The sequence below is a fragment of the Sinocyclocheilus rhinocerous genome, unplaced genomic scaffold, assembly GCF_001515625.1.
Source record: "Sinocyclocheilus rhinocerous isolate Xijiao unplaced genomic scaffold, SAMN03320098_v1.1 scaffold1351, whole genome shotgun sequence".
NCBI classification, from domain to species: Eukaryota; Metazoa; Chordata; class Actinopteri; order Cypriniformes; family Cyprinidae; genus Sinocyclocheilus; species Sinocyclocheilus rhinocerous.
In genome coordinates, this window is record NW_015654494.1 from 913404 (window position 1) to 927495 (window position 14092).

Consider the following 14092-nt stretch of genomic DNA (forward strand, 5'->3'; position numbering starts at 1 on the left):
CTTAAAATACTGTCTAGCTAGGCAGCTCACTAGGTTGTGGAAGGGAGCTAATAGTCCCTAAGAAGATAATAGGCGTCTCTTTTAGCCTTGTTAAAAAGACTGAGCTTCATACTGAACAAATTGACATTATTCCAGTTGAAATGCCATTGCCGGTTGAGTGGATGAGCAAAAAGGATGGAGAAAATGGAGGGTAATAAGGAAAGGGCTCTCTGATAACAACCAGGAATCATCTCTCGGCTCTATTTGGGGGCAGTTCGGCCCATTTACCACAAAAAAAGGAGAGCGAGACAGAAAGAGGAAGTCAAGAATCCCTCATCTTGAAGACTCCCTCAGCCGTGACGTCTGGAAGTTCATCGAAGACGATTCAGTCACACCCTAGACTGTCAGGCTCAGCAAACTCCGTCAGTATCTCAGGACGCCCCCTCTCACTCTCTCTCACCATCTTAGCGGGCGCCACATGGCATATTAGAGCTCTGTCAGATGCGATCAGAGTGAGCCGTTCAATCTGCAGCATAAGTGCAAAGAACGCATTAAACCTGCTCATTTTTGAAGCAGCGAGCTGTCACATCGCATCAGGGCACGGGGGGCGGCCCGACTGCTCGCCATGCTCTGTATTGAATGCATCTATACAGCGAGCCAGGGGTCTGTCAATGTGCCAGGTGTCGGAGGAGGGAAGAAAAACATTATGCCTGCGTAATTGATGTGACGTGGGTAGACGGGAAGGGTTTGAGATTCCAGGTGTGAACCCCCAGGACTGAGTCGTTATTTGTGAATCAGTTCGGAGACTGTTAGGAGTCTTACTTCTCATGTCGAAAACCCAAAGTAATTTAGTGTCTTTGGAAAAGGCTCCCAGATGATTATTTGATTCAATCTTGGTGAGATTTAGCTCAATGGCACCGTAATTCCTCAGCACACTGAAATTCGGGAGGTATTTGCATAGAGATATCTGATTCCATGACCTCCAAAAAAGACAGCTAAACCCACATGAAAGATATAAGGTTTGTTAACGTTCACTCACCCTCTCCAGATAAAGTGTGACCAGTACTGGCCGAGTAGAGGGACGGAGACCTACGGTATGATCCAAGTGACGCTCCTGGACACCATCGAACTCGCCACTTTCTGCTTGCGCACGTTCTCTCTACACAAGGTAAGATTTTTTGTTTCCACCTTGCATGCAAACAACCTTAGTTTGCACCGTTTCAGCTACAGCAGGGGTGGCTAATCCTGCTCCCGGAGGCCCAACATCCTACAGAGTTTAGCTTCAACCCTAATTAGGGATAGTTCACCCAAAAATTAAAATTACCCCCTCATTTACAAGGATATGTAAATAAAAATATTGTAGGATTTCGATATAAGCCAAAAGGAGTCTGGTTTTCCTTTGTTGTAAACAAAACTTGGTTCTCACAAGAATAGCATATTCTCACCAGAGCTTACACTACATCTACGTCCTACGTCATCCACTGAAACGCCACTTTCTCATGAATGTGCATATGAACGTTAGCGGAAGCTGGAGATTACGGTTTATAAAGTTTTAAATATGGATATTTTTCTTACACAAATGCATCGATTCACTTCAGAAGGCCTTTATTAACGCCCTGAGCCAGCCATGTGGAGCATTTTTTATGATGGATGGATGCACTTTTTTTGGGGCTTCAAAATTCAACCCATTATGAAATTTGGATAAGCCAAATTCATATACACCTAGGATTGTTTGAGGGTGAGTAAATCATGGGGTAATTTTCATTTTTGGGTGAACTGAAGGTCTTCAGGATTGTTAGAAACTTCCAGGCAAATTCTACAAGACCTTGGCTCTTCAGGAGCAGGATTGGACACCCCAGTCCACAATGGGTGTTTCTGATATAAAATGTATTCCCTATATAAATGTATTTCCTAGGAACACTTTGCTTTAGATGTTTTCAAGAGTTTAACGTTGTGCATGGGCCTCTTATTTCCCTGTGGAACCTAGAGCAGACACATTACACAGTTTCGCTTTTGGGCTCCGACAGACATACGCAAACCGGGACGATTGCAAACAGGAGCATTTTTCCCAAACCCTCCCAGTGTTCTCATCTCGACTGCGTACACCAACACACGCACATGTTTTTATAATCTCCTCATTCCACATCCATCATCTTTTAATGCTACGCCTGCCAAAGAGAGGCACTTAGCTAAGTGGCCAGAGCTAAACGACTCCATGCAAAATTGGCATCCCAGACGGCGCAGCGGTCAAGTAAACATGAAGTGGTTGGGAACGAGGGAGAGAAATAGAGAGGGGTCAGCCAGTTGCACGGTCAGACCGTAACATGAATTAAAATGGATTGAGCTTTTACTGTAATGAAGGGCACCCATAAGACACGAACAGAAGCATTGATTAAAGAGAGACTGTCGTACAGAGCATGAAGAGCGTGCTTATGGTTACGGGATGAAGCTTTCGTTTAAAGCCCCAGGAAAGAGAAATGAGATCTCTTCAATATCTCAATTGATTCTCCTAGACAGCACAGTGAGTAATTGGATCTTCTCAGATTTTTCCCAGTAATCCACTAGTTTCAGAAGAGATCTCCTGAGCTATGAATGAGCAATTAAATTGTCTTGCACTTCGATGGTCTTCGTATGACTCTTTTTTTTTTACTGGAGGGACATCTTCGAATACAGATGAGGTGTGTTTTTGTTGCACCACAGTTGTTGTATTGCATTGCTAGGCTTGAATAGTCAGAGTTTGCTTACAACCCTCACACACATACTTGCTGGAACAGTGAGGTGTATTTATGTGTGCGCATATCCTGCAGTCGCACACACACAGTCAACCCAGAGTCATGAATTCTTAAAAACAATCCTGCACAAGCCCATCCACTGCGGAGAAACAGCCTGCAGAAGACAGCCAGAGAAAAAAAAAAGTATCTGGCAAAACTGGGCCAGTTTGCTCTTAATTACATAGTTTATTTATTCATTTATTCAAAGGGAGCCTCTGTTGGAACTGCAGCGACATTGAAATGCAAAACCTCCCTTTAAAGACGTCCAGGATGAGAAATAAAGGCTAGCAGCTAGAACTAGCAGGACACTGATGTCTCTCCCTCTTCTTAACGAAATCTCCTCTGCGGCAGACATGTTCCTGGCTGCCTTGTTACACTGTATAATACACTGTAGAAGACATTTTGGTGACACAAGGCGATTCCCGAACATAGCATGTTTATGACACTGACATGTAAGGTCCTTGAACTACTAGACAACTCCATGATCTCATGCTTACATGATTAAATCATGCATTGCTAGAACAAGGGCTAGATTTATCACCGCTAAGATTTATTCCTGTGCATTCATGCAACTTGGCGTCACAGCACTTGGCTCTTGTTTCAGAATGGTTCCAGTGAAAAGCGAGAGGTTCGACAGTTCCAGTTTACCGCCTGGCCGGACCACGGCGTTCCAGAGTACCCCACTCCATTCCTGGCCTTCCTCAGGAGGGTGAAGACCTGCAATCCACCGGACGCTGGCCCCATCATCGCCCACTGCAGGTCTGAACCCAGTTCCTACTTGTCAAGGCTCTCGAAGCCTAGAACAGTCTCATCATTCAAAGTTTGGCATTGTTCCCTAAAGTCGGCCTTTGGTTCTTAGTAAAGAAACTAGTGCTGTCAATCGTTTAAAACAAATTAATTAATTAATCACACAATTGTTTCTGAAATTAATCATGATTAATAATTAAAGTTTTTAAATATACTTTTATATTGCAATAATTTCACATTCAATCTTCAAATTAATATAGAAACAACATAAAGATGGTATATTTTTAATATTTGTTTAATGGCATCTTTTTTATGACTGAAGGCGAGTATCACTGATACCAATACTACTGATGTCTCTAGGAAATTGTTCTTTTTTCCTAATATTTAGCCATTGACTATATGTAATGTTGACTATACTAACATTAAAATATAATTGAGCTATCAATTTTAACATTTATTACACTTTTAAAAATAACTTCTAATTTAAGAAAACTTAAAACAATCTTCAAATAAATGCATTATAATAAATGCCATATTTACCTGTGCCCTTCAGCAAGTTGGAAATTGAATAAAGTTATCAAACACTAAATTCTAAATTAAAAGTAGATGAATCCTTAAAGCTACAAAAGTTATTGATTTCCTCTTTTGTCGTTTGTTCTTTGATGAACAGACATCACAGCAACTGGGTTATTAGGTTATGTGGCTGCTATTACTTTAAGAGCTGCCACTGCTGAAAGTGATGTGGATCTGACACGCATGCGCGTAGTTTCATTTGCACGTTAATATAAAATGATAGGCTACAGCGTGCGCTGCTGTGTTTGTGTGTGCAATTGAAAAGCACAGTGTAACGGCTGACAGGACAGGATAATCAGTTTTACTGAGATACGGCCTGACAACATCTCATCTGACTGCAGTTCACTGTTGTTTTATTGAAGCTCCTCATCACCTGTACCGTTTCCGTGCTCATTTGACTCTTCGAAGTTGAAGCTTGCGTCTGAAGAGTCTCCCGTTTGATGTGGTCAAAAGGCTTTCTGTGTTTAAATAAATGCAGTTATTGTAAAGGGAAAAAAAGAGACAGAAGCAGCAGTTGTGAGTGAGGTGGCCAACCCTAGCTCCACCCCTGCATTAACTGCATGAAATATTTTTAACGCCGTTAAACTGGACAAATTAATCGGCTGCGTTAATACGCTAATTTTGACAGAACTAAAAGAAACCAAACTCTCCTGCAACTTTCATCTCTGACTTGTGTGTTTTCAGTGCTGGTGTGGGCCGCACAGGCTGCTTCATCGTGATTGACGCCATGCTAGAGCGCATCAAGCATGAGAAGACGGTGGACATCTACGGTCACGTAACCCTCATGCGCTCCCAGAGGAACTACATGGTGCAGACAGAAGACCAGTACAGCTTCATCCATGATGCCCTCCTGGAGGCCGTCGCCTGCGGGAATACAGAGGTGGCGGCACGAAGCCTCTTCTCCTACATCCAGAAGCTGGCGCAGGTAGAGGCCGGAGAGCACGTTAGTGGCATGGAGCTGGAGTTTAAGGTAACCACAAGACATATGAAAAGTATGAACATGTTTATTGTGTGCAACTAGTCATCTTTAATTACATCTCGTCAGATAATCTGGGAAATGTTGTTCTGGTTGGCACAAGATCATCGAACGTGCCAGATAGAACCTCTAGTAACAATCGACACCTCTTGGCGGCATGTTTTGTTACTGTAGACACAGATGTGAAACTCTAGTTGTGACAGAGACGAACGAAAGTTGATGACAGCCAGAGAGGGATTGTAGGAAGGGAAATTAACACCCGATGAAGACGGATGTTGAGGAGAAACGATGTGCTCACTAATGAGCATAGAGGGATTGTGGGCTCCATTTGGCGACTGAAACACTCCTGCAGGTTTCTGGCCTCCAAGACCTTGAAAAGATTTCCTTCTTTCCAGTTTTTTGCACCAACTACGGGAGAAGTGTTGGAAGCAATAGCAAGGTGGCAAACCAATTAGTTTAACGATGGGACCCAGTAGCATTTCTATTTTTAAAAATCGTAGTAGTAAAGCTCTTTTATTGAGTAGCATTGTCAAACATGCTATTTTAGAAACCAAGTTGTGCCAGAGTTTGTCTTACTGTAGGGAGATGAGAGGGTCTGTATTACTTACTATTGGAGAAAGCGTAACGGCTAACTTGGATCACGTGTGCCTTAATAACCAATCACATTACAGCCTTGACATCATTGAACTTCAGTCAGTTGTGCGACACTCAATCGCCGTTTACAGATACCATAGGAATGAATGAGAAATGCTGTAAGCTGAAGCCCACCTGTCATAAAAAGTCAGTGACTTCTCTTATAAAACAGCATTTCTTTTCGTGGTAAACTCTAAAAATAGTTCAATCCAAAAGTGTTGTTTAGTGTAAAACATGTTGATTAGCAGATAGGCTGTCGATTCATTAAAGGCGCAATGTGTAATTTTCGCCGCTAGAGGGCGCGTATTCAATATAAACAAAGAGTAATTTGATGACGCCATGACTGAGTGTGGAATCATGGGAGTTGTGGTCCGTGTCACTAGTTAAAATTGCTTATTTCTCTGGATTTAAACATTCTTCGAAACATTTGGGATAATGTAAGTACACAAGTCAGCAAAATATATAAAACTGTTCTAGTGGTTTTTGGATAGTTTAATAAAAAAATCTTACATATTGTGCCTTTAAATGATAAGCCGTTTCCTCTAAAAAGCTGTTTATTCAGGGTAGAGAAGCCTCTCCTCCATTGACATCCATTCAAAAAAAATTGCCCTCTGGTCTCCTTTCCGTCAGCATTAGCCATTACACTTTTTTGGCTAAAGGTTGCAGGCTTACCTTCAGTGGCTTTGGTTGTGCGTCTGGTGTTGCTAAAGCACAGCTAGCAATTTCCAATTCATGAGTGAATGAGTTCCTTCAAAGAGATCATCAAACTAGATAGCAAAATGTCTAAATTGGTTTGCAAATTGGTCAGACACGGTTCCTTGTGAGCAAAAATATGAAGTAGAAAAAAATCTACTTCAAGAAAAATCTAGCAAAGCATAAATTCTAGGCAGAAAATCAAATAGCAACGTGCTAAGCTTTCAAGCTAAGCAGCTAGAGGTATGATAAGATGGCAGACTAATCAATTAGTGGTGTGCTAGGTTTGTAAATCAGCAGTATGCAAAACTAGTCAGTTAACTAGTTAGCTAAAGAGCCAACTGGAAAAAAATACAGAAAATGTTATTTTGACCATTTAGAGCTTCTGTTATATACTCAGAAATCATAAACTAACACATAATTTATGACTTTTATGAGTCATATTTACATGGTTAGCATGGGGGATAGAAACGTCCCCAACACAATGACAGTGCTAGTGCTAATAAGGTGCCTACAGTGCTAACCATGTCACAAAACTCTACCCCGGCCTGCTAAACAAGCCAAAGTGTGTGTGCGCATGCTTATTATTTCAACAGCTCGGTTCATTGCTGGCGCTTCCCACCGGAATGCCCCATGCCCTTCCAGGTCCCTCTTTGAAAGCTACTCAAAGACTCAAAGGAAAGACAAACAGCCAGTGGCTGCTTCTGAACGAAAGAGAAAAAAAGACTAGGCCTGGAGCGGGAACTGAATGGATTTATAACTGGGCGAAGGCATTACCTGGCGGAACAGAAGAGAGAAAGTGCGGCACAGTTTCTAGATGTGCCAGGCTCGTCCAGTTAAAAGGAGACAATGCTTCCAGACAACTGACCTAAAAAACGGAGAAGAATTACACGTACTGTGGCTCGGTTGATGTTAATTGATGGTTACAAGCTCTAATTTGGATCATGACATGAGAGTACGAGGTGTATGTGCGCGCACAAAACGGTGGTGTCCAGTCAGAGTATGAATACATAGCGGCTTCCTAAAAGCGACAGTGACCCATTTCGCCAAAGTTGCACGACTTTCCAATTGTTTCAGAGCAGGGTTTCATGCCACCTGATGGACAAAAAATGGGGGTTTGGGTAATTATAACAGCAACAAGCATTGACAGGTTTCCTGCGAGCGCACATAAACTGGGTCACCCAGTCTCGCCCATTTATAAACAGTGTGAGACTGAGAAAAAATAGAGGCATTATACCAAAAATAAAGGGTCAGAATGGTTAAACGATTGTCTGAGATTCCCATGCAGCAAGTAATGTCCTTCAAGCCTAAATATCCAAAGTAAACTCTATTTAAAAGATTAGTTCACTTCCAGAATAAACATTTCTTGATTATTTACTCACCCCCATGTCATCCAAGATATTCATGTCTTTCTTTCTTCAGTCGAAAAGAAATTAAGGAATTAAGGTTTTTGAGGAAAACATTCCTGGATTTTTCTCCACATAGTGGTCACGCACGGTTAGTTCTTCGTCTTTGTACTTCGGTTCAAAAAGGTAGGGTAGGGAAAAAAAACTCCATCTCACTAGGTGCGTTTCCATTACAGATTTGCGCAAAACTTTTGCGATATTTTATAAATGTTGATAAAAAAAACTTGCGAAATGATGGCATTTCCATTAACCAATGTTATTTGACTAAAACGTCATTTTTTCCTCTCGCGATAAGTCATGGCGATGGATGTTCGTAGGTTTACATATATCGCAGCCACCGCACTACCATTATTTTTAATTGGAGGAGACGCATGCGTGTATCTTTAGAAAAGCAGCGCAGAGAGCTGCTTCTGGGATGCTTACGTGCCGCGGCGCAGCTGGTATAAACACAAGCATTGACTAGAGTGGCCGTGTCGGAGCCGCAGACGTGTGCAGTGTAAATAAGGGGTCATCCATCCAAGCATTAATGGCCCCTTAAACTTGAGAGCGGCCAAGTATGAGGTGTTTCTTGGAGGTTATAGTACATCAAAGAATGATCATGTGATTTTTACGTACACCGGGTGACCTGTAAATGCGAAAAACTGTTTCCATTGCAGTTTTCAAATTGGCCAAAAAAACGCCTCATACGAGCGTAAAAACTTTTCAATACACAGGCGTTTTTGTGAAAATGACGTGTTTCCATTAGGCGTATTTTCTATTCGCAATTTTAATTTGCACAATTTGAAGGGTAATGGAAACGCAGCTATTTTCTCCTCCAAAATCGTCGTGTTTGACTTTCTTTGCATGTTCGCTTTGTAAAGACTGGGTTCGGTACTTCCGCTTACATCACACGTGCATGATTACATAATGCGTGAGGTCGAGCTAGTGCAAGACGAGCATTTGTAGTTAAAAAGTATATAAATGTTTATTTTTTTTAAGAAAATGACCGATTGTTTCACTAGATAAGACTGGGCTCGGCTGGGATCATGTAGAGCCCTTTGAAGCTGCAATGAAACTGCAATTTGGACCTTCAACCCGTTGGCCGCCATTGAAGTAAAGAAAAATCCTGGAATGTTTTCCTCAATTTATTTTCAACTGAAGAAAGAAAGAAAGACATGAACATCTTGGATGACATAGGGGTGAATAGATTATGAGGACATGTTTATTCTGGAAGTGAACCTGTAAGCTGTAAATGTTTGGAGCTTTAGAGACTGGCTTGGATTTATCAATCGTCTTTCTCTTCCCATAGCGTCTGGCGAACTCCAAAGCCCACACGTCCAGATTCATAAGTGCCAATCTGCCATGCAACAAATTTAAAAACCGCCTGGTCAACATCATGCCCTATGAGACCACTCGAGTGTGCCTGCAGCCCATCAGAGGGCTGGAGGGGTCCGACTATATCAACTCCAGCTTCATTGATGGATACAGGTACTGCAACAGCGAGAAAGCGACCCGGAGTTGTTCATTTTGCCAATTTAAGCACCTTAATTCACAGGGACTCATTTTCTCTTTGCTGTAGACAACAGAGGGCTTATATAGCCACTCAAGGCCCATTAGCGGAGACCACTGAAGACTTCTGGAGGATGTTGTGGGAGAACAACTCCACCATTGTGGTGATGCTGACCAAACTGAGGGAGATGGGACGAGTGAGTGTCCCTCTTCTTTAAATCCAATGGCTTTCAGCTTCCAGATCATGTCATTTAATGATGTTTTCGTGTGTTTTCACAGGAAAAGTGTCACCAGTACTGGCCAGCAGAGCGCTCCGCTAGATATCAATACTTTGTGGTGGATCCCATGGCGGAGTACAACATGCCGCAGTACATCCTCAGAGAGTTCAAAGTGACGGATGCTCGGGTGAGTCCTGAAATACAACAAAAATATATTGGGTACTGAATGATTACCATGTTCATATACCTTTTGTAAGGCTTTTACATGGTACCTCAAGGTACTTTATGGTGTTCTTACGAAAATGGTACTACCATGTTATTGTGGACGTTTCTTGGAAATACTACCCTAAAGTATCTCCAAGGTATTTCCAAGATTATCATGGTATTAACATGGGATGTATCCAAAAACACAGTATTACCATGGTACCATGTATGAAATCATCTCAATACTGTAGTACTTTGATATTGTGGTATTAAACATTACCATTTTTACATACCCTGGTACTCCAAGGCATTTCAAAGAATATCATGTTTTCTTGGCATCATAAGGGAAAAAAACATGGTAATGCCACGGTATTTTCCTGTACACCATAGTATTACCACATTTATATGCCATGGTACTTACTGCAAAGAATGTCATGGTATTATCATGGCATATATCTAATAAAAATGGTAAATCATGTGATATGTACAAATTAATGTTGATTATAAATATTGATGTAAATTGTGCCATAAAAACCAGGTTATACCATGCCTCAAAAATCATTTTTCGGAATCATTTTCGGAAGCACATTATTGCGGATTATATCATTTACAAAGTGTTTTGGGTAAAAATGACGCAATTCAATTTTGTTCTGTATCTATTCTGAGCCAAAATACTGTTAGCTATCTTATAATCATGTTTCCCATGAGGCTCAGCAGTAGGTCTTCCTCTAGAAATGCCTGAATATCCCATCAAGCGAGCGACCGCTAGCAGAACCGCTCGCTTAACGACTTCAGCCCTCATCAGTCGGGTGGCCTTTCCGGCAAACCGCTAAAGCGAAACACTCTGACTGCCGGCGTACAAACGCGAGCGGACGGGCCCAAGACGAAATGAGCATCCCGAGCATCGCTCACTCCAGCCGGGCACTTTAATTGTGATTGAATCATCCAGGCCGGCTCTCCAGTAATCAGACTGCAGCGAGAATCAAAGAGAGCTTTAATCAGAGCCGACTGGAGGAGGCGGGGCCTGGACCGATGCATGATGGGATGCCGTCGCGCTCGCTTTTGCAGTGAACAAGTCACGTATTTAATCACATGATTGGACACACATCGCTTGGCCTGTAGTGTGTGCGCAGAGTTCAGTCCTGGCTCTGTTACGCCTCGTTTTCTTTCACCCTTCTTATGTTGCGGCAAAAACAATCTGCTGTTTGCAGTTAATCAAACGCAGACGAATATAGACTCATGCGCCGTTGAGACAATATTCAGTATATATAGTATTAGTATTCATTAGTATTATGAATTAAATATAATTATTAATAATATTATACTATAAAAAATTATATAATAAAATGATATTTTATTCATTTATTATAAAAAGGCATTGTTTATCTGCTTTCATTAACTTGTATATAAAAAGTGTATGTGCAAATTCAATTCTATTTTTGGATATCACATACTGTATGTATTATGTATATTTTATTCAATATCATGGTAATAATACTTATAAGAAGGCATTGTTTACCTGCTTATATTTATAAAGTTTTTGTTTACATAATATGTGTGCGTGTGCTGTGTATATTTATGTATTTATAAATATAAATTATATGAATATACATATATGCATGTAAATACATGTAAATATTTTTAAAATATATACATGCATGTGTGTGTGTTTATATATACATAATAAATATACACAGTACGCACAAACAAAAACTTATTTTGGATGCGATTAATCACAATTAATCGTTTGACAGCACTAAGGTACTTCCGCTTACATCACACGTGCATGATTACATAATGCGTGAGGTCGAGCTAGTGCAAGACGAGCATTTGTAGTTAAAAAGTATATAAATGTTTATTTTTTTTAAGAAAATGACCGATTGTTTCACTAGATAAGACTGGGCTCGGCTGGGATCATGTAGAGCCCTTTGAAGCTGCAATGAAACTGCAATTTGGACCTTCAACCCGTTGGCCGCCATTGAAGTAAAGAAAAATCCTGGAATGTTTTCCTCAATTTATTTTCAACTGAAGAAAGAAAGAAAGACATGAACATCTTGGATGACATAGGGGTGAATAGATTATGAGGACATGTTTATTCTGGAAGTGAACCTGTAAGCTGTAAATGTTTGGAGCTTTAGAGACTGGCTTGGATTTATCAATCGTCTTTCTCTTCCCATAGCGTCTGGCGAACTCCAAAGCCCACACGTCCAGATTCATAAGTGCCAATCTGCCATGCAACAAATTTAAAAACCGCCTGGTCAACATCATGCCCTATGAGACCACTCGAGTGTGCCTGCAGCCCATCAGAGGGCTGGAGGGGTCCGACTATATCAACTCCAGCTTCATTGATGGATACAGGTACTGCAACAGCGAGAAAGCGACCCGGAGTTGTTCATTTTGCCAATTTAAGCACCTTAATTCACAGGGACTCATTTTCTCTTTGCTGTAGACAACAGAGGGCTTATATAGCCACTCAAGGCCCATTAGCGGAGACCACTGAAGACTTCTGGAGGATGTTGTGGGAGAACAACTCCACCATTGTGGTGATGCTGACCAAACTGAGGGAGATGGGACGAGTGAGTGTCCCTCTTCTTTAAATCCAATGGCTTTCAGCTTCCAGATCATGTCATTTAATGATGTTTTCGTGTGTTTTCACAGGAAAAGTGTCACCAGTACTGGCCAGCAGAGCGCTCCGCTAGATATCAATACTTTGTGGTGGATCCCATGGCGGAGTACAACATGCCGCAGTACATCCTCAGAGAGTTCAAAGTGACGGATGCTCGGGTGAGTCCTGAAATACAACAAAAATATATTGGGTACTGAATGATTACCATGTTCATATACCTTTTGTAAGGCTTTTACATGGTACCTCAAGGTACTTTATGGTGTTCTTACGAAAATGGTACTACCATGTTATTGTGGACGTTTCTTGGAAATACTACCCTAAAGTATCTCCAAGGTATTTCCAAGATTATCATGGTATTAACATGGGATGTATCCAAAAACACAGTATTACCATGGTACCATGTATGAAATCATCTCAATACTGTAGTACTTTGATATTGTGGTATTAAACATTACCATTTTTACATACCCTGGTACTCCAAGGCATTTCAAAGAATATCATGTTTTCTTGGCATCATAAGGGAAAAAAACATGGTAATGCCACGGTATTTTCCTGTACACCATAGTATTACCACATTTATATGCCATGGTACTTACTGCAAAGAATGTCATGGAATTATCATGGCATATATCTAATAAAAATGGTAAATCATGTGGTGAAAACAGTAATACTAATGCTAATAATGCTATTATTTAAAATTATTAATATGTTAATATTTAAAATTATTATACATAAAACAAATATAAAAATATACATAAATTGATAAACGCATTAATAATTACAATAATTAATAATAAATAATTAAGTTTTTATTTTTGATGAATTGAACTGTGTTTTGATCTCTTTCTTAACACAAGCAAACAAAAACAAAACAAATCACCAGCATTAGGAAATAGAAATGTAGAGGAGTTTTTGTTTTTTGTCTGCTATGTAACGGTTGTGATCCGGAAAGTCCGGCGTTAGACTGTGATTAAGTGTGTTTGATCCGTCGGACTCTGACTGTAGGGATGAGTGAATATTTCCGGCCCCTTCGGCTTTTAATTGTGCCTGGTTCTGCCTGAGCTTCCCTTCGATCGCTTGTTTCTCTGTCCTGGCCGTCGCTCTCGTCTTCATCCATCAGGGCTTCTCCAGCCCATCGATTAGCAGCAGAGTCACTCGGGCCTGTTAAATCCCGTATCGGCACGGCTGTCAGCCTCCGTCCGGATGAAGCCATCCATCCACTGCTGTTGTGTGCAGTAAAGGATTGTGGGAGTGAAAGAGACTGACGTTTAGTGTTCGTGTTTATCTCTCAGGACGGCCAGTCCAGGACCGTTCGGCAGTTCCAGTTCACCGATTGGCCGGAGCAGGGCGTTCCCAAATCAGGAGAGGGCTTCATTGACTTCATCGGACAGGTGCATAAAACTAAGGAGCAGTTTGGACAGGACGGACCCATTTCTGTCCACTGCAGGTGAGGAAACATCCCATCGCCCTTTCAGTTGAGCTTTGAGACCATGAACACAGATAAACACACATATACTGTATGTTAGGAGCAGGACATTCATGCTGCTTTTCTTCCTACAATGAGAGTAGATAGTGCCCAATAAAAATAGAAATAACATTTATTTTTATTTTTTTTATTATAAAAATGACAAAAATGCACATCAAAATTAATAAAACTGTAACTACAAAAAAATGACAATGGCAAATATGAATAAACAATTTATATATATTCTATAAATTTTATATATATTTTATATATATATATATATATATTTTTTTTTAAATATATATTTCACATC

At 40.7% G+C, this 14092-nt stretch overlaps 1 protein-coding gene across 9 annotated transcripts in view; it reads left to right on the top strand.

Annotated features, from left to right (window-relative positions):
- The window catches only part of LOC107717167 (receptor-type tyrosine-protein phosphatase S-like), a 256786-nt gene that overhangs the window by 237934 nt on the left and 4760 nt on the right, over positions 1–14092 (top strand). For all 9 annotated transcript variants that reach the window (XM_016523840.1, XM_016523839.1, XM_016523838.1 and 6 more), the window contains 7 exons: positions 1028–1147; positions 3355–3509; positions 4755–5040; positions 9067–9245; positions 9337–9463; positions 9546–9671; positions 13607–13761. In XM_016523840.1, coding sequence (XP_016379326.1) covers positions 1028–1147; positions 3355–3509; positions 4755–5040; positions 9067–9245; positions 9337–9463; positions 9546–9671; positions 13607–13761 — 1148 coding nt within the window. The remainder of the gene's footprint in view (positions 1–1027; positions 1148–3354; positions 3510–4754; positions 5041–9066; positions 9246–9336; positions 9464–9545; positions 9672–13606; positions 13762–14092) is intronic.